Genomic DNA, 28,000 nt, shown 5'->3' with positions numbered 1-28,000 from the left:
TTTGCTTTGCCTGGAGCGACGTCACACCAAGGTGGAAGACGACGAGTGCATTCTTCCCCCTTTTATCATCCAAAGAAAACACACCGACAAACTTTGGCACAGACTCCTCTACCTGCAGCCGAAGCGCACCGAAAACTACTTCACCAACTTCATCCGTGCGTCAGTGCAGAGCGCGTAGAGAACGCATAACATCCAGCACTACCAAGAAACAAAAAAAGCATTACGTTTAGAAGGCTAGTCTTCATAATCTTCGTCTTTAATATCATTTCTTTTGTTTCAAAAAAAAAAAAAAAAAAAGCCTCCGGGTGTCCTCACGACCAGAGCTGTTCGGTGCGCTGTTTTGCTCTTGGTGATGTCTTTAGTGCGTTGACTCGCTTCTCATTGCACCTCAGACCGTTGTGAAAGCATGTAATGTGCTGCGACAGACAGAGCAGAGCGACAATGAAGAAGTTAACCACACCTTTGAAAGCGGACATCTCTTCTGTAGCCTCTTGACCAACTTTGTTGCGCATTAAAGATGCGGCCAACAGAAGAGGAGTTGGATGATGAACCTTTTGCCCCCTTGCTGATAGACAGTTTCCTGTAAGATTTCGCTGAATCGTACCGCCTGAAAACCAAAGGCTCCTATGCATTTAAGAAATAATCCAAGTGGTTGTTGAATGAGCTCATCAGAACTTTAGATTTTACTGGGAAATCTCTTGAGGATTGGCAGCGTTCAACATGACGGTTCGTCTGTCACGGATCCAACTGGCCCTGTTCTTTATCTTGCTCTGTCCGGTCAATATCATCGGACTCTGGTGGTAAGTGCTCTGTATTCACCACGTGTTTTATGTTCCTCTTGTCAGCTTGGAGCAGTTTTAATTTGCTTTCCGCTAGAGAAAAGAAACGTCTGGCGTAATCATGTTGTCTTTACTTATCCACAGCACCATCACTGAGCGCTAACCTACCGGCGTTTTCACCCAAATGCTGGGCTGTCCCGAGAGTCGGGTCCAAAGACAAATGGGATCAGAATAATTGAGCCGTTGTGCGCTGTAATCAAGGGTATAAGTTATTAAAAACTCGAGAACCAATAAAAATGGACCAATCGGATAAATCAGTACTCACACGCAAATAAGTGCCTGTTGCCTAGATGAAAAAATAAATCAGTTAAACTGACCAAAAATTCAGTTATCCACAATATTTATTTTTCCGGTTTTCAACAGTCGTAGGCTAAATACTTATTGATGAGCAGTGAGTCGCGTGCCTGGACCCAAGAATGCGCACTAAAATGAACTTGGCTTAATTGGAGTGGGTAATATGGGTTGCCCGTGCTGGGGAGTTCATTAAGCTTCTAAGGGGTAAGGTGCTAACAGACTGAAGCCAGATACACAAAAGGAGGAACATGAGAGAGGTGTCTGTGGGTCGCTGCCTGCAGTAATACACTGAGGAGAGGGAGATTGGTGGAGGTGGTGTCTGGTGCATGTGTGTGTAGAAGGGGCTCAGCGTGAGGAATGTCAGGTGGCCCTCTAGGCACAGTGGGTATGTCATCGTAAAACAATCCCTACAGCCTCTGCTCCACAATGTGTGTGTGACAGACAGACAAACTACAGATCTGTTGATAACATATTTTCTATCCATGTGGGTGTGTGTCTCTGTGTTATTTATTTATTTTTTGTGTGTGTTGCGTAGTGTTTCATTAGACAACATCCAGTGTTTCTGTGTTCATTTCTCTCGCTCACTAACACTTGCACATGCTTCTTGCAAAGCAGCAGTGTTTGAATGTGAAGCTTTGTGAATTCTTTTTTTTTTTTTTTCTCCAGCGAATCCTCCCACTGTTCATTCATAGCCCTGTCAAGGTCAGTGTGGGATGTAGTGTCACAGAGGCTGTGTAAGTCTGCTGTGTGTCCTTGTATGACTGGTAGAACAACTGGCAGCTTTAGAAGACGGGTTTCCCTAAGTTTCTTTTTCTTCACATGAGTAACGTTGATGGGAAGTCAGTTCTACCTGTGGCACCTTTCCTTCAGTATCTACAGGACACATAGGTTCAAGTCACTGAACAAGAGGCCAAAAGGTGCATCCATGCTAAGATATTTCAATCTAAAAATGCAGTTTACGTCTATAAATTGCTTCCATTCAGACTCCTGCTTTCATGTTGATTTTATTAAGATCTACATGCACAGTTAAATGTTTGAACGGTTCAAAATCATTCAATCTGTTCATTGTCCTCTTCTGTTTGGCAGACTACAAGAGTGCATTACAGCCCACGTGCATTTAGAAGAGGGATAGATAGCTTGGTTACTTTTCTGAGTCTCAGCTGGTCCAAACTCTGTTTTAGCCCCTTCTGTTTACACCCAGTTGTATGTAAGATACTTGCTCTTTATTTTGTCAGTCAACTGAACAAGTACACAATAGTATTTTGATCTTGACCCAAGAATGTTGTTGACCGGGGAAACAGAGACTCTTATGTCGTAACGCTGATCAAATCACACATTTGTAATCACAAACCTATACTATATCCACACACATTTCCGAGGTAATGACAAAAGTTGTCTTTTTAACTGTACCGCTGCAGAATCTTGACATGTCTGGGGCAGCCTATGTCCTTGTTTGTGGTGGTGTTACCCCGCTTTTGGGAAGCATCTCTTATCTGATGTGCTGGTGTGTAAAAATGCTCGAATTGTGTGAACAGTGAGCTAAAACAGAGAGAAAAATATGCTTTTTCAATTGTAGATGGCTTAGTAATGACATACTGAGTCAGATTATCCAAAAGGTGCTGATCTGTCATTGAGCTGCTGCTTGACCCAGCAGTGTAGACAAAGAGAGGAAAACTATGCCCCCAGAGGAATCATTCATTTCTTACACTGGCTTTAGATGCTGGTTGGTAATAGAGCTTAAGGCAATTGAGATACTGTAACATTTTACACACTTGGTTTTATATTTACAAGAGCAGGATTTATAAAATGTGTTGTGCTAATTTGTAAGAGAGAAGAGAACATCAGATGAAAAATAAAATAAAAGTGACGAATGTTTGCCACATGTTCAGAACTTTCCCAAGTTTGAAGAGGCAGCTTAACTCGTCTGCTTAACTAGAGCAAAACTACCACTAAATAAAACGTTGCTGTCCATTTCTGTAAAGTTTATCATGTTCTACTTGATAGATGTTTAGTTTAGTTTGTTTGAAGATGTTTAACAGGACTCTGGACATTTGCTTTATTTTACTGATTTGACTTTATATAACTATAAAGCAGTGTCATCTACTTCCTTTTTATCCCCATAGGCTTAAGTTTTCATCTTCTTTCACTCACTTGTTTGCTAGTTCACTCACACACTAACGCACAGACTCACACATACACACACAGTGGCCAACTGTGGTGAAGCCAGGGTGAAGCCACACCTGTGGGATTGCTCCACAGTCTGCCAGGACAATGATGCTCTCTGTTGAAAGCTCCTGGACATACCATCATACATCTCTCTGTCATGCTCATGCCTCTTCAGTGTCTCTATCTCTGTCTGTCTTTAGCCTTGTCTTTTGGAGAGGAAAATACCTATCATATAGATAGGTTGTCGCTGAAGGAAGAGAGAGAGCTGCAGTGACAGAGATGAAATGCTGGGAGATAGCTGTCCTTTCAGAGCCTCTGCTGATTAGAGTGCTTTAATCATTTGGCCTGAGAGCACAGAGCTCAGCTCAGCGACTCACAAGAGTGAGGAATGCCTTTGCTCTCTTTTACTGGTTTTGACTGTGGTGGTTAGCAGGGCCAGCTTTGCTTTATGCATGTGTGTGTGCGTGTTTGTGCGTTTTTGTCACAGCCCGGTTTAGCGTACAGCCCTCCCAGAGTGTGCCACAGGCCCACAGGTGCACACACACGAGGTTTGTGCATGTGTGTTTCAACTTTGCCCTTTGTGTTTATGTGTATGTCAGTACAAATACATCTTCAGCCAGTGGAAGCTGGTTAATCTGATTAACATACACTCAGAGATGTACAATTGCGCTCATTCACTCGTACATCTATGGGAACATATATGTACATACGCACATGCTCACACACAGAGAGCCCATATAGTCAGACCCACCATCATCACCAGAGGAGAGTTTCATTGTAACAGATCTTATCTTGTCCACTCCACTCTCATTCTGAAAACCTAGATGTCTAATCAGGACCAGGGAGATGGGTACAGATAAAGATTAAATGACGATGTGGGTTTGGCATCAGGTAGAGAACTGAATTAAACATAGTTATGTGTGTATGTGGGTACATGCGTATCCACGATTGTATGTAAGTATACGATTTTGCTACAATATATTCCAGTGCCAGATGTATATACAGGGCAGAGAGTCTCTATAATGCCAAGAAGGGGAAAAATAGTTCTCACAGTTGTGGAGTTGGCAGAAGCCAGCTTGAAATGTAAATGCAGCCTTAATGTTTGCTTACAGTGTTACAAGATAGGATACCTTGCAGATTTCTGCATCAAATAGTTCTCTGGGATTTTGAGTGTTTTCCTGTTTTTTATTACTGTTCATACATAAACACTAATAATACTATTCAGATCTGCTCCCATTTCCCATATTGCCCATAGTGGTGAGCAGGCAAGATTAACCCTCAAATAACAGGACAAATTTTTATCAATCTACTCTATATGTCTTTAATTTTATTTCAGGAATAGTCCCATGAAGAAACTTCAGCCTTTGGCTGAAAAAGGATTACAGCAAAACTGTTTCTGATAACCCTGACACTACAAATGTCATGTTATTAGCACGATTATGTTGCTCACAGTAGGAAAGCTTTGTGGAATTTTCTCCCTAGGTTAGCTGATGCACCACAATACCAGTGTAACTGCACATGTTTTTAAGCCATTTGTACTGAGCTATCAATACCTGGAAATGTCTACACATTCTAGATCATCACTTCTACAAACATTCATTCCACTTTACTTGAAAGGCAGAAGCATTTCTGTTTCATACGGTCCTGCACCACAGTTCGATAGATGCTCTCGCTGATGTTATTTGATGTTAAACATAATTCTTACATGATAGGACAGTAGCCCCAGATTGTTACAAACAGAACTATTCTCGGTTGAGTTTAGGTGCTCTGATCAGTTCGATGTATGATGTAGACTACTCTTCTCAGTCATACTTGCCTCTTTAGATGCTCATGCAGCCCCAGCCTTCAGAACTAGTTTTTATAATAAAATAGTTACTGTGGTGCTGAGCTCCACAAACCACAGGGTACCTTTCCAATCCCTAATTGTCATCTGAGTATATCTACGTGTATTCTTTCCAGTTTTTATCTCTTGACAATCGCTGCTATTGGGTGTGCCACTGTTGTTACAGCAGAACAAACTTTGGATGCTTTTCTTATGTGAAATTGGTTTAGTGGTGCTGGCTTCCTGCTGGTCACACTTTATTGCTACTGAAAGTTTTTATTGGAGTGAATTTTGTTGTTGTCCATCTTGTTAACACAACAAAACAATAGAAAGATGTTAAACGTTGAATGACATGTTCCAGCCATATTGACTGGGGTGAGAAAAAAATGTTTAAGGCCACACAGAGCTTCTCACAGTGTCCAAGCTGGGATGCTGCCACGATGCTGAATCTGTTCCCATCCATCTTTAAATATATATATTATATTTGTTTTTAGACAGTAGACAAATTTTGCATGTGTTTTGAATTTGATTTGTTGTTCCTTTATCACCTTGCTTTTTTCTTAGTCTCGTCCTTATCCTGTATTGAACCCATCGAGTATTATTTTGTCTCTCCTCTCTCTTTGACCCCTTTTCTCTCCCTTTGGCGTCTCAGACTAGCGCTTGTCGTGACTCTCTTCATCTCCAGCATATTTGAGGGATTAAGGAGGGATGAAATTCACTCATTCGTGGGCGGAGTGAAAAAAAAAGAAGGGCCTTGTACAGTACAGCACTTTATCTGTGGTTCCTTAATGAAACCTGAGGTTTGTCTGAGCACTGCTGTTTAATCTCTCTCTGACCCACCTCTCGGCCCAGAAAACACTGCATAAAGCATCTATTTCTAATTTCTTCATTTGAACCTCTTTTTTTTCTTATTTTCAGTACCATAAGAAAAACAGTTTCTTTGTCCTCTTTTATCAACTCCCTCTCATTGACTGAGGAACTTTTCATGCAAGACAGTGTTTCCTTAAAGTCTGATAGTATCACTCCCTGTAAGTCCTTGTTGGTGTTTTGTGTTATCTGTTAAGGATCTGTACCATAAAGGAGGAACAGTGGCACTTTGCATAGAGATGATCTGATTATTTTGAAGTTCCTCATAAGTGTATGTTTCACTTTTATCTGCATTGTAACAAATGCACCTGCGTGTGTGTGCTATGCAAGAGTGTGTGTGCACACTGCATATATGTGAAAGTATGCACATGAAGCATGCCATTATAATTGAGCCATAACAGGGTCACCTTGATCTGTATGATACTGTGAAATCAGAAGATCAGAAGCTGGATATGAGCAGAGTATACTTTTTTTTTTTTCCACAGCAGCAATTCTAACCAACTAAACAAGATCAGAAAGGAGAAAAGACAAGAAGGGGTTACATTTTCAGTAAGGTTCACTGTGCCCTCTGCAGGCACAGAAAGCTCTTCACCTTTACCCCAGCACCAGTCATTTTACAAATATTACTATCACACCTGCACCATGCAGTGGTGCGCACTAATATTTCACTCCCCAAACAAGGGCAAGAACACTGGGCACTTACAGTCATCCCTTTATCCAATTAATGCACCCCATTTTTGGTTATATCTTCAGCAGTGTGGTTTTCCACATGAGCTCACTTCACTTTTGGATTCACAATATTCCCATTCTCCCCATCATGCTCTATCTGAACCTCTGTTTAGAAAGTCCCACCTGGATTATCAAAACAGGCTTCAACCAATATTAAGTAATGATTCAGACAGGGGAACATTGGCAACAAAAATACAAATACATAACCTTTTTGACATAAACTGTACATCCCACCTTTTGACTCTGTGTTCAGTATATAAATGAAAAGACATAAAGGAAATGGTGTATACAATTTATAAAGAGATTCAACACAGTTATTTAATGATGTTAGTGTGTAGTGCAATGTGGGATGGAGTGTGGTCAATTAAAGCCCAACTGAGTCTTGTAACAATAAACAAATGGATGGTCCATTTGTTGAATCAAAGCCTAATGCTAAAATGTACTAGTGTTCCATCATCCAGAGAAATTAAAAACCAAGTGGCACCACAGTTCATTAAAAAGTGCGTAAGCACACAAAAATGGCTGTTGTACAGTCATTGCTACATCTGTGGTTCCATTAAATGCAGTCTCTCTGTATTTCCGTTGCTGTTTCTGTCTCTAACTCCCAGACTCTTTCTTCCTCTGACTACAGCACAGGACTCTCAGAGCAAAAATCAGTACAAGTACATTCACTAGTTTTACAAGTTGACACCTCCCAATTTAAAACCAGGCTGGCTTTTGTGAGCTGTTGAAAGAACTCGCTTCCCAGCGCTGCCTCTGGCACATGCACGCACACTCACACCACTTTACGAACACACTCACAGACGCAAATAGGCACAAACAAGAAAACTGCCTTTGTCACTTCCACCAAACACGAACATGCTGCATAGAAATACATGCATGGATATAAGTTTTATTCCCTCTCTCTCACACACACACTTCTCTGTGGGTAGATAATAAGTGGTTGTCGAGAGGGAGTGTGTGTTGCTAAGTATTGTATCTGTAACTACTAATTAACACAGACTGTCTGAATGATTTAATTATGTGTGAATACTACCCACATACACACACACACACATCATACTCCCACACACACACACGTTTGCACAGGAGACCTGTATTGTTTCCATAGCAATATTGTCAATATACTCTAAATAATCATAGAAAGAATGCAACAGTGTGTGTGTGTGTGTGTGTGTGAGTGTGAGAAAGCTTACTTTTTACAATGATGATGTCCAATGATGTGTTTCCCCATATCATGGCTGATTATGTGGAATTACTACCAACTAATCTTCAGACAAGTTGAATTACTAGAATGGATTACAAGGGAAACCATACGTGTACAGTAATTCATGCTGTCTGCCATTATCACATGTTTAAGTTCTTGTGGGTAACACTATTTGGGCAGTCTGTCTCTAGGTTTCTTTTCCATGCAGTTATAAGAAGCTGGCACAAGACTCCCTGTACATGCTGTTATCATTCAGTAAGGTATTGACATGTTACTGTGTCATATAAAAAGCATTTCTAAAATAAAATTATATTGATTTTCAAATATTTAAAAAACCACAGCGGCTGATTGTGTGTCTCTGCAAATGTCTTGTTTGTGGTTGGCAAGACTGTTCTGGTTCTTAAAACAAACTGTTGAAGTAGATAAATGACATCAGATGGTGCATTTCATGGCATAAGTCTGAATGACAACATTTGATGAAGTGTTCTGCTGTGGAGTAGAGGTATAAGGGGACTAAATGGAGTAAATGAAGGGGAGAATTGATGTAAATAAGATTAATATGAGAGAGGGGCTGAGTGGCTGATAGCTAGGTACAAAGCGGACAGTTAGTATGGAAAGAAAGTCATCTTACAAAGCCACTTCTGTTACATCGCTGAAAGTGGCTACAGGGGCTGGCATTGCTTTTAAGTGGGAGAGCCAAGTCTCTCTTTCCCATTAAGAGTTAGAATAAACAATTTATCTTTATTATATACATTCATCATTTAAAAGTATTGAGGAGGTCCATATTCATGAAATACAAGATATATGTGTATTTATTTAATGTTTTAAATATTTAAACTACATGAGGCATAGTTGATTTATCTTGTCACACATTTAAATATTGATTTTAGTTTCTTCTCTGTAATGTAACAGGTACTTAGCAGAGCTAATTCAAGGAATATGTGGTTTAAGTGGTGACGTTTTTAACTGTTTCAAAAATCACAAGAGAAGCTGTATCACCAATATCACAACGTCTGCCTAGGACCACAAATCCAGCTTTTCCAAGTGTGGTCCAACAGCAAAATATGGAGACTTGTGAATCTGACATCAGACCTAAGATGCCTCTGGAAGACTCAGTGCTGTTATTTACCTTGTACGTATTTAAGAAGCACATTATTGCTAAGATATGCTGGGTATGGTTCATTGTTTACAACATAACAGATATTACTCAAAAAGAGATATTACTCTGTTGTGGTCACTCAAAGATTGTTTTCTTCTCTCCCATTGTTTCAACATGTATAGGGCGGTGGGCAGTCCACTGGTCATGGACCCCAACAGCATATGCAGGAAGACGAAGCGTCTGGTGGGAAAGCAGGCTGAGCTCTGCCAGACTCAACCAGAGATCGTCAGTGAGGTGGCCAAAGGAGCCAGGCTGGGCGTGAGGGAGTGCCAATACCAGTTTAGGTACCGCCGGTGGAACTGCACCAGCCACAACAAGTACTTTGGCAAAATACTGCAGCAAGGTGAGTGGGGGAGGAACTGATGTGTCGGGTTTTGCTTTTATGATAACAACCTTTGTGTCTTTCTTTTCCCACCTCTTTTTTCTGTGCATAATATCTTTATATTTGCTGTGCCACTCATAAGCAGAAGTTCCTACGATTCACTTTTTGCAGTGATTTAGATAAGAATATTCATGCCACTCACACGTCTGTTCAATGTGAAGCCAGAGCCAGCTGGTTTAGCATACAGACTTCAAATGGAGAAAGAGCAGTCAACCTGCCAGCATTTCATTCTCATTTGTCTTTACATCCTTATGTGCAGGACTATTTCTTGGCAGCATGCAGAGATTTTCTGGTGCCACAGTAACGTGTTAATAAGTGATCTTCTTTGACACTTATAGGCAGACTTTATCTTACATAGACTAGCTGTTTCTCAGTGTTCTCAGTCTTTTTGCTAAGCTGACCTTCTCATTAAGCTCTCAGCAAGAAGGCAAGTAAGTGTTTCTGCCAAAACATGTTCGATTCTTTCAACACAAGCAGAAATATAATTTTTTTACACAGGGGTAAAATGACTAGTGTCAATCAAATTCCATTTAAAGTTGTTTGAATTTGGCCGGATGGGTCAAAGCACTTGTACGTGACTCAGCTCTATAGATTTCTGATTTTAGATCTAGATGTACAACGCTAATGGAATTGATATAAACTCCCTTTATCTTTATGTAATCCGTCCATCCTTCCAAAAATTTTGCAGAGGATTTTGAGAACTTCCATTCAAAAAAAGTGTCACATCCCGTTTTTCTGCTGTGGGTGCCTTCGGATCTGAACCCCTGACCTCATGACCACAGCCGGCGGCCTTACGTCAACTTGAGGTCAGATCCCTGTCTGACGGTAGTACAGCAGACAAGGGCAGCTGTTGTATTTCAGACCAGACATATTCATACATGACTGACTCTTGTCTTCATTAGATCGGGCATGCTTGAAATGATCAGCTAAAATTGCCTTTTCTCTTGACATCTCTCTTAAGATCTCTTAACATCTTCCTCCAACTCTTTGAAGTCTGTAATATAACTGATGCTGGGTCAGAGCTGGGTCTTCTGCAATTACTATGTTGGATTTTTTTTCTTATATGATTGGATTCATAGGGAGCTGCCTGTCTCTTCTTTGACTAGTACTACAGAAGACCTTTATCTGTGTGTTTAGTCAACAAACAAGGAGCAGCCAACAAAAAAAAGTGTCAAGCATGTTATTAAACCCATTTGGGATCTCATGGTTGGAAGGTGTGTGTACTGAAGTTACTTACTTAAATCACAAGGAAGCGGCACCACTTTTTAATCTTGTTAATTTTCCATGTCGCAATGTATCAGTCAATACAACACTTGATTTTTTTTTACATCAAAGTTGCATAGTTTTTCCATTTTAGAAAACTTGTGCTTACGTCTTGACCCCTACAGTTGAGTGCACATCAAAATCATGGTTACCTTAAGGAAACAAAACACTTAAAAGTGTTTGACTGTGGCATAAACCTCTAACAATGTCTTTTACTGGAAAGAAAACTTTTGGAATACATATGTATGACATTTGAATCTTTTGAACGCCTTTGTGTAGAAATGCTGTAGTCATTAAAGCCTAAAACATTTAACTCTAAGGTGGCAGCTATACTTTCAGCTGGGAGAAGTCAATAATATTATTGAAAACAGACGATCTGTTAGCCAGAGTTGTGCAATATGGTGGAACATTATTGCTGTTATTATGTACTATAAATTATGGATTGATAAGACCTGTAACTACATAAGTTTTATTCTGTTCCAGACACTGTGGATTTTTCGACTTAGTTGTGATCACTGCAACATTAAAACTGCCTTTCAGGCTAGGAAGCTGGACACTTATTGGTCTACCTGTCTGTGTCATGCATATAAAGCAAAGATAAGCTACTGAAATGTTAAGTTGCAGTACTGTTGTTAGTAAATGCAGATGTTTTATGCACATATTAAGCTATTAAACATGAGACAATTCTCCTCTTTTTAAGCTATAAAAGATACAGTTTCCTCAGAAAATATCATGAACATTTTACCTTCAATAATCACATGCCACATCAAAGAACCACCATCCAAATGGGCTTTATCTGACTTTACACCCTTAGAAAATTTGATGTTATTTGTCAGTCATGCATTTAGTGAAAACTGACTATGGTTAAAAAGCATATTGTTTTGTCTCTGAATTCCTTCAAATTTATGGTTCTACCTGTGTTGCCAAGTGTCTGTGACAGAGAAAGATAGGATGGAAAGAATGAAGACAGAACATTACAGTGAGAAAAAGACAGAGGACGAGAGAAGGAAAAGGGGCAAGAATCTACCAGTAGAAGACAGAGTAGCAATTAATCATAAATTCCTGCCTGTCTATAAGACAAGCCAAAGTGCTTCTCTGTTTTGAAGCCTTTGTCCTCAATTACCTGGATCTCCTCTTAATGGATGTTTATCATGAACTAGTACCAGTAAATGTCAAAATAAAAGTGCCTTTGTGTTTAACACACTCTTTCTCTTAAGTGGTTAGCCTGATTGACCTCTCTTTAGACTTCCATGTACTGATACATAATAAGACTCTTTTGAATTGTTCTAATGACGTACGTTTTTAAAACCTTTCCTCTCAGAGATTATTGTTAAAGTACTATTAAGTATAGTAAAGTACAGGAAACACCTGTCAGACTATTAGTAGTGTGTGTGTGTGTGAGTGTGTATGTGTATATATATATATATATATATATATATATCTTAGGGCTGTCAATCGATTAAAATATTTAATTGCATGATTGTTATGAGTTACCTTGTGATTAATCGCACATTTTTATCTGTTCTAAATGTACCTTAAATTAATACTTTTCAAGTTTTTAATACTCTAATCAACATGGGCATGGACATACATGGATGCTTCATGTAAATGTGTGTTTATTATTAGTGAAACTACCCTAAACATACAGCATAAAGAACAGATATGTTTCAAAGACCGTAGATATGTTTTTCAAAGAACTTGTTCATGTTCCCATTATTTCTCTTTCATTGCACTGAGCCAGTTGCTAATACAGACAAGTCAACTTAATTCACATGGACAATAAACGCAGACTTTTGTCTTGTCGACAGAACCATCAGACATTTACTGTTCAGAAGACCTTTGTCTTTCTCCATTTCTGTTTACTGCTACACTCTTTACTGTCTATGGCTGCATTTTCGATTTGTCCTACTGAGAGCTAGGCCACGGTTATTTGCGCGTTATCATTTATATGTATATATATATATATATATATATATATATATAATTTAGTTGTCAAATATGTTTCAATCTCAACAATAATATCTCAAATAAAGTAATAAAACACTAAAATAGGATTTTACAAAATGGGTTTTCTTCTAGAAATTGACTGCAAATTGTATTTATTTTCACTATTCTGCGTTTTGCTACTGGTCCTCACTGGTCAGCAGTGTCTTCTTTGTCATAATCAACAGTGAGAACAAGGTTTCTGACTGAAACCAGCCTTATGAAGATGCATCAATCGCAGTCTGAGTTGCATGCGTCCTGTTTGGGCTCGTTTTTCCATCGTCTTCCATCATCAGGTCTGAACAAAGTCTTTTGTCTCACTGTTTACATGCATGATGGGAAACGTTGGAGTAAGTTAAACACACAATCAAATCCAAATAGCAGTCTAAATGCAGCTGTAAGTACACTGCATATTAAAAATAATAATAATAAGCAACTATGTGCAACTTGGTTTGTTTTTGCAGCTTAATCTGCACACAGAATATTTCATAGTGTGAGTATGATAGGGTTACATTCAGGCCCACACCTCCAAACTTTACAGTGAAAACAAAGCCACAGGGTGTTTGGGTCTGGAGCGCAACCAACCTACCTGAACCGGCTTTTTCTGTCGCCCACTCTACAAACATGTCTCCAAGCTATCTTCACTCACTATTCAAACACAAACTTGTCTGTGTTGTGTTCGTTAGCTAACCTTCAGAGAGTGGCATGAGTGCTGTACGTCGTGTGTCTGGCTAACAGACTGCCTACTGTAGTTTGTCAGTGGAGTAATAAGATGGATTGAAGAGATTCTGTATTGATAACTGTACTGCCAGCCATCATATAATGTGTGTATTCATCCCTTATTTCATATATATTATATGCATCTATGTGGAAATTAAATAAAACAGACATATTCATTAGCCATGGTGCAAATCTTTATTTTCTGATTTGCATCAAACCGTAAGATTAGAAAGAGAATGAAGGTGATGTGCAGAAATGTGGGTGTCTTGTATAATAGGGGTTTATAGGTGATTTCACAACATTAGTCAAACACGTTTATTGTGAGAGGTGTGAATGAATGGACATGTCAACACAGGGATGGCAACTTATTTTGCGTAAGAATAAAAGACGTACGTTTCCCAGCTCCAAAACAAGGTCGATTTTCTTGTTTTACATCATTAACTGGTAGTTATTCTCTTTTTCACGATTGCTATTGTGTTTAAATAACACACAGACCCTGGAGTGGTCATGACTTGCAGTGCAAGCCAGCCAGCATAGTGATGCTGGTAATCACATAAGGGTTTTATTTTAAAGGTCTGATAGGTTGTGTGTGAGTGTAACGCTGTACTGCTGTAGAATAATAATAACTCTTGCGCCGATCTGTAAAGTGGATGTGTATTAATTAAACTAGTCCTCATTTGTGTTGAAATATTTCCGCATTTTGTCATGAATGATGTCAACAGGCTGACACAGGCTTAGAGACATTTACACATATTTAGCATATTTAGAATCATACATGAAATGCAGATTTTTTTTTTTTTCTACAGATAAAATAATTAATGTTTGACTGCATCCCCAGAGCACCTTCTCCCATTAATAATTAATGGGAGAAGGTGCTCTTGAGGGTTGGTTTCCACACTTCATTTTGTTTACCCATGTTACAGAAAGAGTCAAAACACTGTCATTAGTCTTCACACTTCAGTTTTTGTGTGCATGTTGATGTTTTCATTGCATCTGGCGCTGCACTTTTATCCCACAGTCCAAACATGCAGGTAATGTTAATGTGTGACGCAGTTGGTGTGAATGCAAATGGTTGTATAATTCAGCCTGGCACCCTCTCTGTAACACTGCCTCTGTTAGTTTGTGCTGGGCTGGGCTCCAATGCCCCATGGCCCTGATCATGATAAGATAGATAGTATAGTATAGATATAGATAATTGATGGACGAAACACCTCTAGATGTCAAAAATCACTTCAAATGTTGTAGTCTTTAGATTTATAGATACACTGAACTTTATATAAATAGGTTGCCACCTGTTCTCTAGCTCTAGTCACTTAAATGTCTTTCTGGCAGACTAGATGCTGCAGGGTGTATGGCAGTCTTTTACATTTCACAGTACAAGCTCTGATCTGTGTGTTTCTGTCACCAAATGCACCAAAAGAGATGAGCCAAGGAACTAATAGTCTATGAGATAACATGACATACTTTTTAACCTCTGCTTTTCAAGACAGTGAAGACATTGTGTTAGATTTAACATACTAGACCACCCTTGTATCATGACCTAAAAATCAGGTTAAAAAATATGTGCTAATTCCTGAAGAATAGGCTTTTGAAATTAGAAGCAGAAATAGACAGGCCCAGACACCCATGGAGAATTTGTTTGGAATTTATATCTCAGAGGAAAATATGAAACAGGGTACCTCAAGTAATCTTATTTTTGATAGCTACTTTCACACATAACAGACTTTTCTCTCTGTATTCTCTGTTATTTAACCTTCCTCTTGTTTCACTGTCTTTCTCGTCTTTTATTGGGATCACCAATATCTCTTTAGGAGGTTTAAATAAGCTGCAACAAAATGTAAGTCAAAATGCATTTCTTTAATAAAAATTAAAAATATATCAACATGACATTTGCTTCATGGAGGCCATGCACAAATTGCAGCATTTCACCAGTGTATCTGAGTACATCTGGCTAGACTCAAGGCATATTTGGACATAGTTTGTGTTATTATCACCATATTGTACTAATGAGTTCACACAGCTTTCTAAATAGATCCAGGGATGTTTTTGGAGACGACACATCTTGATTTGAGTATGTTGCTGCTTCTGAAAAATCTCAGAAAAACCATATTCTGCTGATAAGCAGGAACAGTAAGGTGTGGTCCATCTGACGTCTGACAAGGGCATGCAACACACACACCCACACCCACACACACACACACTATTATTGTACTATATTTGTGAGGAAACTTACTGACACAGTACATTCCCTAGACCATTATTCTAACCTTACAATGACCTCACAATGATGTTACTGAATGGAAACTGGTCAATACCACCACAAAAGACATATACACACCCAATAGTTGCAAAAGTGCTCTATGTGTATCGCCATGCACAGTTAAGTCAATGATTTAATTAACCTAGCAAAAGTGAGAGCAATAAGACATAGGAAGTCCACAGAACAAGTTCACACAAACATTATACAGTCATTTTGTTTCTTAAATGTCATAAATGCTTTAAACTTTTCACACATGCAGTATACACAGAAACACACATGCACAGAAACTTTGCCAGAATTAGAGGCGTCACTGGGTGTTGTGGTGTACAGCTGGTCTTGATATCACGGTGTGCTGCGTTGGGCAGGTTTCGTCGCACGCCACCCATTCCGTGTGTGCGTGTGTCTGTGTGTTACCATTCCTAATGAATCCCATTCTCTGAATCATGCGATATGGAGTTGGCAGTGCTGATGGCGGCAACTGCATGCTCACGGCCTTCCAGCTCTCAAAAATAAGTCTTTGGCTTAGTGTCCCCACACACATACTCACACACACACACACCATGCCTAAGAGGCTATTCTTCTCCTCTCTAATACGCAGACATATATACAGTCAGTCCGTTTCTCATTTAGAGTAGAATAGAGGCAGAATTTTGCCACACAAGTCATCAACATGCCCAACAAGCTTATTTCAAGGCAAAATTTGCAAGCTCTTATTGTCAGCAAATGGTGCAAAATTATATTAACCTATATTAATCTGTCTTTTAGCAATGTAGCATGCCATTGCAAGCCCATGTTTTATCCGTGACGACAGCAAAATGGATTGTTTTTAAATCACTGTCAGCAGTACACAAATTTATGATAAAAATAGGTAATAAGTCTTCATAGCTTCTCTTATTTTGCTGTGTGGATGACAATAGCTGCAATAACTGAGAATAAAAATGTTGTTGAGCTGAGGGCGAGAATGATACTAAAGTCACTGGTGAGAACAGATGATCAATTTGCAGTTGTGGTTGGACATGCCTTTAGCCCAGTGTTAAGCTCTTCACCCGAAATAAACCAGCAGCTGTGGGGTATATATGAGTGTATGTGTGTCAGTGAGAGAGGGGGAAATAGCCATCCTCTCAGCACTAAAAATCCAGTGACGCTTAAGACTGTAGTAATGGGCCAGGACTGAAAGAATGGTACTTTTATCCTGCTCCATGTAGTGGAGATACTGATTGACTGGACAGAGTGACAGATGCTGGGATGAATGGATGGATGGAGACTAGTTTCTTGCATTGGTACAACTTTCTTTTTTTCCCATTTGTTATCCTGTAATTGATCGTAGACAAGGTGTTCAGAGACCTCAACATGCCAATGAAACATCAACAATGTCTGTCTGTGGTGTGGTGCAATGTGTAGGGGTTTATCATGTTAATGTACTGCCACTGTACTATAATGGAAATGTTAATAGTTTTAAAACTTTCAATTTGTGAAATGTTGCTTTAAGTATTACTTAAAGGAATAGTTTCTCATTTTGGGAATATGGTTCTTTACTCGTTATGCAGATGGTTAGCTGGAAGAAACCAGTGTACCTCCGTACTGGGTTAGAGCCACTGTTTGTTACTTTCTGCTAGACTAGCTGTTTTCACCTGTTTCTTTATAGTAAGCTAAGCTAGGTAGCTTAATATTTTGCATATAGATATGACAAAGTTGTAAAGTTTAATCAACTAAAACCCCTTTTTTGCTTGATCCTTTACTATAGATATTCGTGAGACAGCGTTTGTTTATGCCATCACAGCAGCTGGGGTGACTCATGCTGTGACCCAGGCCTGCAGTATGGGAGACCTCCTGCAGTGCGGCTGTGAGGCCACAAGAAACAGAGCACCTCCAAGGCCGCCTTCATCCTCCTCTGGGGATGGAGTGAAGTGGGAGTGGGGTGGCTGTGGAGACGATGTGGAGTTTGGGTATGAAAAGTCAAAACAGTTTATGGATGCCAAGAGGAGAAAAGGCAAGAGTGATATCAGGACGCTTGTTGACCTGCACAACAATGAGGCTGGGCGGCTGGTAAGAAATAGTTTCACAATAATTGCTAGAGAATGTGCAGTTTTATTATTATTATCATATTTTTTTTAATTTTCCATTGGCAGAGCATCCACGGTGGTGGGTAAATAAAACCAAGATATACAAAAAATATATGCAATTGTAACAGAGCAATTTGTGATATTCTACAGTGCAGATTGAATCACAGGTTTGCTGGTTTCAGTCTGACATTTTGAAGGGACACACAAGGATATGTTGAAAACTTGAGCATAGAACACTAACTACTAGTGACACAGTTGAAACGATTCACCTTAGGTTTGGGTCAAATAGCCGAGGCTAAATCTGGCAAACACCTACTACAGCAGCAAAAGAACAACATGATGTTACAATGCAGGGATTAGAGGTCTGCAGACGAAACCTCCCAGCCTAAGGATGAGACACAGGCCATAGAGGTGAAGGTCAGAAAATGTTTTTTTTTACTGAAAAGTGGAAAAAGCTGACAACTGAGAGTCACCTGACCAGTTAGTTTACAAGGAGACAAGCTAGACAATATTCTATCTTCTCCACTGTCACCAAGTGCTTGCATATAAGAGATTTGTTGGGTTTCCATTTTTGTCTCTTTTTCTAAAGTGCGTTGAGATGATTGTATTGTTATTTGGCGCTATACAAATAAATTAAATTGAATTGAAATGAACTCATGAAACATCAACTGAGATGCCAGAGAACTGGTAGTTTCATTGTCTGGATTAAAGGTTTACCGTATTTTCTTGACTAGTCACACTTTTTTTACTCCTCTGTTTTGTAGAGTGACTTTTATAATATTATTTATATTCACAGTCATTTTGTCGAGTACTCACTAGCTTTAGATGGCACTCTTCACTCAACTGAAGATGATATTGTACCGCCAAAAAAGTAAATACGTTTATGTTCACAGTAAACTATAACTCCTAGTGTAACACAAGTGAAAATGCCACCCAAAAGAAAGAGCTATACTGCAGACTTCAAAGTGCAGGTAATAAAGTCTGCAGCTGAAACAAAGTCTGGAGTGAGTGTCGGCATTCAGACAACCTGAGAGAGGAGGAGGACGTGCCACTTCATCCGCCCCTCGCCTATGCCCCCGGAAGTTTGTGCAGTTGTTTAACTTTATATGACATGGATGTTTGTTTTTATGCATCGCCTACATAATTTATAGGCTAATTTAGACTATAATTACTTTACCTTATTACCTGGACTATAAGTCACACTGGAATATAAGTCGCTTTTATCAAAAATAACCTTGTTGAGGAGAAAATAACATATATAAGTCCCTTCAGTGTATAAGTTTGCATTTCTAATCGTACTAATTATAGTCTAAATTAGCCTATGAAGAACTTAGGCTAGGCATAACAACAAGTAGAAGCGCATTACGATATTCGTTCATCTGTCTCAACTAACGATAAACAACTGTGTCAATGTTTTGGTGGGGGGAGATGAAGAGCAGTGTCCTCCTCCTCTCTCAGGTTGTCTGAATCCCGAGGCTCACTCCAAACTTTGTTTCAGCTGCAGACTTTATGACCTGCACTTTGAAGTCTGCAGTATAGCTCTTTCTTTTAGACAGCATTTTTACTTGTGTTACACAAGTAGTTAGAGTTTACTGTGAGCATAAATGTTTTTACTTTTTTGGTGCTTCATTTAAGTCAAGAGTGCCATCTAACACTTGACAAAATTACTGTAAATATAGACATATAAATCGCTTCACTATATAAGTTGCAGGACAAGCCAGAGGGGTAAAATAAAGTGTGACTTATGTTTCAGTAATTAGAAATGCAACTTATACACCAACACAACTTATATATGTTTTTTTCTGTTCAACAAGGTTGTTTCTGCTAAAAGTGACTAATATACAGGTGTGACTTATAGTCCAGAAAATACGGTAAAATGTTACAATGTTAAGGACCTCAAATCATCGCAAATGCCACATATGGGTACGAATGATAGTACAAGGCAAAATCAGCCTGTGAGGATACTCCTGCCATGAAGTCACTTACTATGGCGTTAAAATAGTTCCAAAAATCCTTCGCATAATAAACTTTCACGTGTGAATTGCAGAGAGGAATGTTTTTGATTTTTGTTTTATGTGCCCAATTCAGTATTTTCCTTAATTTACCTTATGAACTAAAATGGCTTCTTTAGCTATTTAATCATGCTCAAATATTATAAATATTGTTGTATTATTTTTCACAGCAGTTATACGCTGTAAGTTAAAACAAAAATATGTCTGGTTAAAAAATATGAGTGGCTGGCAACTTTTAGAATCCATCAGCCAGTGTCAGGTAGAACAGAAAGTTGATTTCCAACTTTTATTCAGTTTATAAAAAAAAACATTTTAGCTCCTGTGCTTAAGACATATATGATGTTTCACTAAATTCTAAAATTTTAGCAACAACAGTGATGCTTGTCCTGTGGAATGCTCTTCCCTCCACGAACATCCAAAAGAGAGTTTGCTCCCGGCCATATTCGTGTAGTGCCGTAAGCTGATATTCTGACAAGAGTCAGGTTTCTGAAACACAAAAACAAGAGCGTGCCACACATTTTGTTTTTAAGCCTCTGAGGCAGGTAGCTTCTAACATTTCCACAGCCCTTTACAAGTTTAAAGTTCCTCTTTGTTGTTTATATGAGCATCAAGTGAATTATGGCCATGACAAATCATCATGCTACTGAAAGAACAGGGAGAAAGTAGCAGCTTTTTGGAAGAGTTAATTATGTTAATTTATGGTGTAACTCAGAAAAAGATCAGACAAAATGACATTCCCATTAGTCTTTTTGTTGATTTCAATTTGCTACACCTATCTTTAGATATGTTATGCACACGCAGACAAAATAAGAGTTACAAAGTTCACTTCATTTGGGGTCAAAGGCAGAAAAGAAGAGAAGAATTTTAAGATTTTTAGATATTTGCAATATTCTCTATATGTAGACACACAAATGTAAATGTGATGTGTGCAAATGTGTCTTGATTAGCATGGATGCATGTTTACTTATATATATATTTTGCAAGTCATGCGTGTCAGAATGGACAGGTGTGTGTCGCTGTGTGGGGGGGTATGTGATGGGTTAATTATGTGCAGTATAAGTGAATGATCTGTTGTCAAGGCTTGTTAGATGTAGGAAGGCCAGAGGCAACATGGAAGGAGAGGGGGTTGGGGAGTTAAATTCCTTCTGAACAGCATCTGCTTTTATCTTACCTATCGCTGTGTGTGTGTGTGTGTGTGTGTGTGTGTGTGTGTGTGCGTGTGTGTGTGTGTGTGTGTGTGTGTTTCTATGGTATATCATCAAAACACAATAATAAATAATATCTTTACAGAACTTTTCATTTGTCAATAGTAGCTCTGCTTCTCTATGGGGTACAAATTTAAAAGATTTTTATTTATTTATTTATTTGTCTTTTTTCTGTTTGATCAACATTCTCTCTTTTTGTTTTTTTTTCACCCAATTGCCCTGCTTCACCTCCCTTCTCTCCCCTTCCACCCAAAACCTGAAACCCTTGCTCCCCTTCCACATTTTCTCCTACCAGGCAGTGAAACTTTACATGCGGACAGAATGCAAATGCCATGGGCTGTCAGGCTCATGCACCTTGCGCACATGCTGGAAAAAGATGCCACATTTCCGTGAGGTAGGCGACCGCCTGCTGGAGCGCTTCAACGGCGCCTCCAAGGTGATGGGTGGCAATGACGGCAAGACCCTGATCCCTGTCGGGCAAAATATAAAACCACCAGATAAGCAGGATCTGATCTACTCGGACGAGTCGCCCGATTTCTGCCTCGCAAATCGGAAAACAGGTTCATTGGGGACGCGGGGACGCATGTGCAACAGCACAGCCATGGACATCAGTGGCTGTGATCTGCTGTGCTGTGAGCGTGGCTACAGGGAAGAAACTGTGGAGTTTGAGGAAAACTGTCTGTGTCGTTTTCACTGGTGTTGTGTGGTCCAATGTACAAAGTGTTTGGTCCGGAAAGAGCTTAGCCTCTGTCACTGATGAACTGAGACTGAGAGTTGTCAGCAGGACATGGTTCATGGACATTGGTAAAATGACTTCTCTTACTCTTTGAGAAGTCTTTCTTGGGCTAGTGGGAAAAAAGGAAAGTATTTGGACTCATGGTGAACCTTTCTTCTTATTTTTGCATCATTTACACTCAGATAATGCCCCTAATATTTTATTTCAAATAGTGTTTGACTTCCAGAAGGAGACGAGGTGCTGGTCAAACGTTTTAACTATACAGAGAGTAGATACAGCCACATGGAATCAAGGGACTGTTGGACTAAAATAAGTAAAATAGAGAAATATCTTTCCCAAACTACCTATTTTTTATTTCTTGTTTATTAAAAAGGACCAAATAATGTGAAAATTTGTTGTGTTGGTTGAAAAAAGAGGATCTAGACATGACAAGCTAATTCAGTTTCTCAGTGGTCTTCCACTTCCAGTTCAGTAGAGCCTGGTGTGAATATAAAAAAAAGCTTTATGCATCAGCATGTTGTGATGGTCTTGACTTACTGAGGCCACACTCAAGATTATGAGACCTTGTAGGTTTCTGAATAGTTTATCATGTGTTATCTGGTATTAAAAGTCCTTCAGAGACTCTGTCTTCTATCACAGAAAGCTGATGGATCACAAGTTTGTGATTGTGGCCACTACATCCTTACTTTCATCCCACTTTGACTGAGCATATTTATGTTATACCAGTCAAGAATCTTGCAAACTGTTGATATTAAAAAAACAGTCTTACAGTTACCGTAACTGTAGCCTAAGCTTTTCATGGAACAGGCATACCAAATACAAAAAAGATGCTGTTCTTGACTTTTTTTCTGCTGTTGCGTAAAGTGTCCAAAAAAGGGAAATTATATCAGATGATCCTATTTGAAGAATACTGTCGACACCGCTCTTTGAAGGTGTGGACCTGGCCTGCCAGCAAAGGCTGTTATTTATATAAAGATATGATGACAAGACTACTCACTTCCATATCTCTCAGAAGCACTTTGGATGTGACGGCTGCCATGGACTTTTTCCGTAGTTTGGCAATAAAACCTGTTTGGGGGTTGGCTGTTTCTTGTAAACCAAAAGAGTAACCTCTATTTACATGACATTGTTCAGTATCATGAAAATGTATATGATGTATTTTGTTTATATGTTATGATATACAGGGCTAATATTATAATGCACTTTGGATGTTAGCTTTCATTTGATAGCGTATGAGCATATATGTGTGTGAGAGAGGAAGTATGTGTGACTGTGGTTGTGCAGGTTGGCCAGTTATCACCATATCCTTCAGCAGACAGTACCTTTTATGTATCTCTATGTTGCTGACTGATTGTAAACTGCATTATTTTGGTTATTAAAAGCACACATCTCTTTGACTCTCTGTCTGGGACAGACAAGATCTTTTATTTGTTGTTCATTTTCAGTTTATGAGAACATAAACCTACCCCATCATTGAACGGTTTTACTACCAGAAAATATACAGTAAGTATCCTGAATGATTTTGCCACATCGCTTCTGATTTTTCCGTTAAGGGTGTTTGTGCTTAAGCAAGTGTTAATGTAGGATTTTAGTATTTAGAATCATCATCTTGTTTTGATCTTCCAGGTAGTGGTGCATCTGGCTGTTTTTTGCAAGGGTACCATTTTAGCTTCTTTTCCAAAATTACATTGACCATGTGTGTCACTTCCCACTGATTGTTCTTTTATGTTGTTGTTCTGTTTTGTTAATGTTAGCAGACTTTATCGTAACAGTTACTGTAGATTTATCAGCCAATGTCATTTTAGTATTAACATATTGAACACTACAGAATTTCATTGACTCTTATTTTAAGATAAGCATCCACATGTAATTGAATGAAAAATGCCCCAAAGTTTTGTAATTCAAAGATAGGGAGTGCAGTTACGCACAGCAGGTCAACCATACAGTTAACTACAGGTTTATATTATATTGCTGTTTGATTTTATAATTCCTAATTTGATTCACTTGTGTTGCTATAACCTCTGTACTGCCCTATAAATGAATGGTCACAAATTAAGTGATTTTGTTTATTTCTTTTTCTGTCAAGTGGTTTGAACCTAAAAGCCATTTTGGTATCTGCATGTGTGAAATTTAGCATTTTCCTAAATCCTTCCTGTTTTGGAATATTATATATAAATTATATTACATTTGGTGAAACGTTTATTTAATACAGCAAATGCAAAAAGGACAACAAAGCATTTTTAACAATATATAAATGTGGCAATAATGACATTTAAAAAAAAACAGCATACAGTATTTAACAAATATCATTTAACATGTTTCAGATTTTATTCATTTGTCATTTATTTAAATGTGTTTGTCATCCTGCTTTAGATTTCATTCTGCTCTCCATGCCATTTATGAATTTCATTTAAAACACCGGTCAAATTCAAGTGCATCTGACGTCTGTGTGTGTGGAGTGATCAGACACTCGTTTTGATCATTTATTAGTGCTTGGACAAATGTATTTTTGGACCAATATTACCATATTTAGAGGTGTCCTACTGAACACCTCTAAGACAAACGAAATGGTGGTGGATATTCAAAGGTCTAAGCCCGCTCCTTACCCAGTTAACATCTGTGGTGTGGATATTGAAGTGGTGCCAGCCTACAAATATCTAGGCATGCACCTGGACAGTTGGACTGGTCACCGAAAACAGGTGCACCCTGGAAAAAAAGGGCAGAGACAACTTTTCCTCCTAAGGTAGCTTAGGTCCTTAGACATCTGCAGGAAGATGGTGCACATGTTTTACCAAACTATGGTAGCAAGTGTGCTGTTTTATGCTGCAGTCTGCTCGGGAGGAAGCATAAAACAGAAGGATGCAAGGCAGCTGGACAAACTGGTGCAAAAACCGGTTCAGTGACTGGATTGAGGCTGGACTCACTGGAGGCTGTGGTGGAGAGATGCAGACAGAAAAAGGTAGAGTCTATCCTGGAATACACTGATCATCCCCTTCACTACATCCTGATGGAGCAGAGAAGCAGTTGCAGTGGACGACTCACCTCACTGAGCTGCAGGACTGGAGGATCCTTCATCAGATGACGACTGACTACTCTCACTACTGACTTACTAATTAACTACAAGACTACCTGAATTTCTCTTTGGCGATGAATAAAGTTTATCTTATCTTGTTTAGGTGCAGAAAGTCACTGATTTTCAAAATCTCCATGCAAGAGAAAGACAAGAAAATTAGTCCCTAATCAGGCTTGTATAGTCTGTTTCATCTGAGTAAGATTTTTTGTGTGTTATAGTTTGGACTCTTAATGTGGCTTTGCGCCAGGTCTTGACAAAAATATTTCACATCAAACCTCCCACACTGAATATTACATCGTACAAGGAGGAGCAACGCAAAGCAGAAACTTTAGCCTGCTGAAATGTATACTTTAAACCTTTACAGACTAAGGTATCCTTTGGAGTTTGTGAGTATAAAATGCAATTTTTTACACAGGGTGGAGTTAGGTTTGGACTTAAGTAATCATTTTCACCAAACTTAGAGCCTTCCTGATTAAGCTGTTTTTGCCACTCAGCAAAAAGAGGTGTTGTTTTGAGCTCTTTATGCTGTAGCAAAGACCAGGGGGAAAAAAGAAAAGCAGGCCTGTATTAGTTTGAGCTGTACAAGTTGACACAAGTTCATATTTTCCAGGAATTTGTTGCACAGTGGTGTGTAGCAGTCAGGCCAATAGTTGTTTAAGATATCGAGAGCTAAGCCAAATAGGAGGTAAATGCCATGGGGCACTTGTTTTCCTTTGTCTCCCTATTACTTGCCCTCTCCTCTCATCTTCTTGTATCCTCTCCTTTCCTCATCTCCCATCCTCTCTTATCATCTCTTTTCCTCTCTTCTCCTGTCCTTTTGTCTCCTCTCCCCCCCCCCTCTCTCCTCTGTTCTCCTCTCCTCTTTTTGTATCCTCTCCTTTCCTCACCTCCCATCCTCTCTTCTCATCTCTTGTCCCCTCTTCTCCTCCCGTCTTCTCCTCTAGTCACATCACCTCTCCTCTCCTGTCTTCTCCTCTACTCACGTCTCCTCTCCTCTCCTGTCTTCTCCTCCCCTTTTCTCTTTAAGCTGTGCAGGCATTCAGTGCTGCATCGGCAAAGCCAGAGAAAATAGACAAGTGAGCAGATAGATTTATTGGAGCATTGGTATAAATAGAGATGCCTGTCGACATCTGTGTGCATGTGCCTGCATGTGGCTGTCTTTGTCAGTCAATGTTTGTGTGTGTGTGTGTGTGTTTGTGTGTGTGTCCGTTAGAGTGCGCGGCCAGGTTAAATTGGTGTATTTTTCCACATGTCCCTCTGAGAAAGAAATAGTGCCTGAGGAATGAAACATAGTCCCCACTAGAGGTGAGTTTTGTCTCCATCCACGTTGACTGTTAAGTGCATATGCACATATAAACACAGCCTCACACAAAGCACTAATGAAGGGTTGCCACTGTAAATGGATCTATAGTGTTACACTGCAGACAGTCATTTCCGTAAATCAGTCGGATAAATAGATTCCTGCCATTTCTTATCTCCCAGAGTGGAGTCTTGGTGGTCCTTTGCTTCTATTTACAACACATTTACAGAATGTATGTGCTCACTTGCAGAGAAACAACAAGAGAAGCAAAACAAGTGAACATATAAAAATGAGAAATGAGTGGGCCACTATAGGGAAATGAGTGACAAGGGAGGTAAATTAATGAATAGAGGAAAAAAGAAAGGAGGGGTGAGGCCTGAGAGGAAGATTAAAAGAGAGAAAGAAATACAGAAAGAACTCTGAGGTAACTTGACACTATAATGCTCTTCCATGTGTGTGAACTCTCCTGCAATCGTCTATCAATCTACCAGTGAGATGTTGCTTACACAAAGGGCACATCTAGAGCTCAACTCTGTGTGGGGTTTCATCTGATACCAATGAGTTTAATTATAGGAGTGGGAGAGACAGACACAGAAAGAAACCATGAAATGAAGCAATATTGCTTGTTTTACAGATGAAATATGGACTAAAAGTCAAATTTATCATTTTGAGATAAGGAATAAGCAGATTCTCACATTTGCACGCACCCGCATGAATACCCTCACACACACACACACACACACACACACACACACACAAAACCTCTACTTTGGCTTAGTGAGCTTGGATGAGACAGTGATCTTTATGAGTTAATGCAGGCCCTGGAGGTGATGGCTCAGCTGCTGCCTCCACAGCCCACCCAATGAGGCTGTTAGTGCTAAGAGATTTAATAGTCCATTTTGTGCACATCATCACATCGCAGCCATTTAGACACAGCTTGCCTCAGGACCCTTCAGTGACATTTACTGTACAAAAAAACATATCAGGGGAGTTTGACTTGTCTGGCATAGGGTTGTTCCTGAACATGAGGTGAGTCAAGCGCTAAGACAGATAAATTGCAGTGCAGATAAAGCCCAATGAGAGTTGTTTTAAATTTAAATGGATTTTGGCAAATTTATTCTCCTCCTTGAGAAATATACTGCATGAGAAAATACCTAAATGTTTTTCTCGGGGAACCTGCCATCATTGCAACATCCTGAAACAACACTTGCTGCCTTGAGCAACCCTCACTGACCTACATCATTGTCGTGGGTGGATAAACATTGAGACGACCTCAAAATGTATCTTTTACTCATCTCTGTCCTTCACCCCCACTCTCCTCAACCTCCCTGCATCTGTCCCACATAGCTCTCTCCCTCGCTGTCTTGTTCTCTCCTTCTCTCACCGTCACATGAACAATCTTAGTCAGGATTTTGTCATTTATCAAATACCGGACCGTAACTGTGTCTTGCAACCCCACCTCTCCTTCTCTGCCAGAGGCTGGTGGGAGACAAAGGGAGCCTGCTGTCTATTGTGGCTGCTTTGGCTCAGTGTCTCTTCCTGTGTGAAGACAGGGCAGGTTCTTTTTAGGAAAGAGACAATAAACAAGGTTGTTTGTACAACAAGAGTCTTGGAATGGCTTGATGGGAAGCAGACAACCAGCTTTCTAAAGTGCGTACACATGTGAAAGGGCAACTTGTGATCAGTGTACAGGATAAAGCATCTTTAGGTGCTCCCAGGTTTCTTTAAGATGAAGGGTCAGAAAGCAATAATGTCACAGGACTCAACATAAACCAGCTACAATGTCTCTGCTACACTTCTTAAGTACAGCTTTATTTGTGCATAGTATAACACTAATATAATATAACAGGTCTAGGCAGATAAAACAGTGCTATAAAATATACATGATGGACACAGATTGGCCATTTATTTTGGTGTTTG

At 39.4% G+C, this 28,000-nt stretch overlaps 1 protein-coding gene across 3 annotated transcripts; it reads left to right on the top strand.

The window, feature by feature from the left end:
- Nucleotides 1-23,104, top strand: wnt6b (wingless-type MMTV integration site family, member 6b). 3 transcript variants are annotated; one of them, XM_026296417.1, is made up of 5 exons: nt 1-800; nt 8,946-9,056; nt 9,206-9,426; nt 17,436-17,737; nt 21,267-23,104. In XM_026296417.1, the coding sequence occupies exons 1-5, from the start codon at nt 721-723 to the stop codon at nt 21,726-21,728; spliced, it is 1,176 nt and encodes a 391-aa protein (XP_026152202.1). In that variant the 5' UTR covers nt 1-720; the 3' UTR covers nt 21,729-23,104. The 3 variants fall into 3 exon arrangements, with proteins under 3 accessions (XP_026152202.1, XP_026152203.1, XP_026152201.1); XM_026296416.1 differs by lacking the exon at nt 1-800 and adding an exon at nt 8,071-8,184; XM_026296418.1 differs by lacking the exon at nt 8,946-9,056.
- Nucleotides 23,105-28,000: the final 4,896 nt, after the last annotated feature.

Source organism: Mastacembelus armatus, chromosome 21 (genome assembly GCF_900324485.2).
Source record: "Mastacembelus armatus chromosome 21, fMasArm1.2, whole genome shotgun sequence".
Lineage (NCBI taxonomy): Eukaryota > Metazoa > Chordata > Actinopteri > Synbranchiformes > Mastacembelidae > Mastacembelus > Mastacembelus armatus.
The sequence above is the reverse complement of the archived record's forward strand: the minus strand, read 5'-3'. Positions and strand labels throughout refer to the sequence as shown.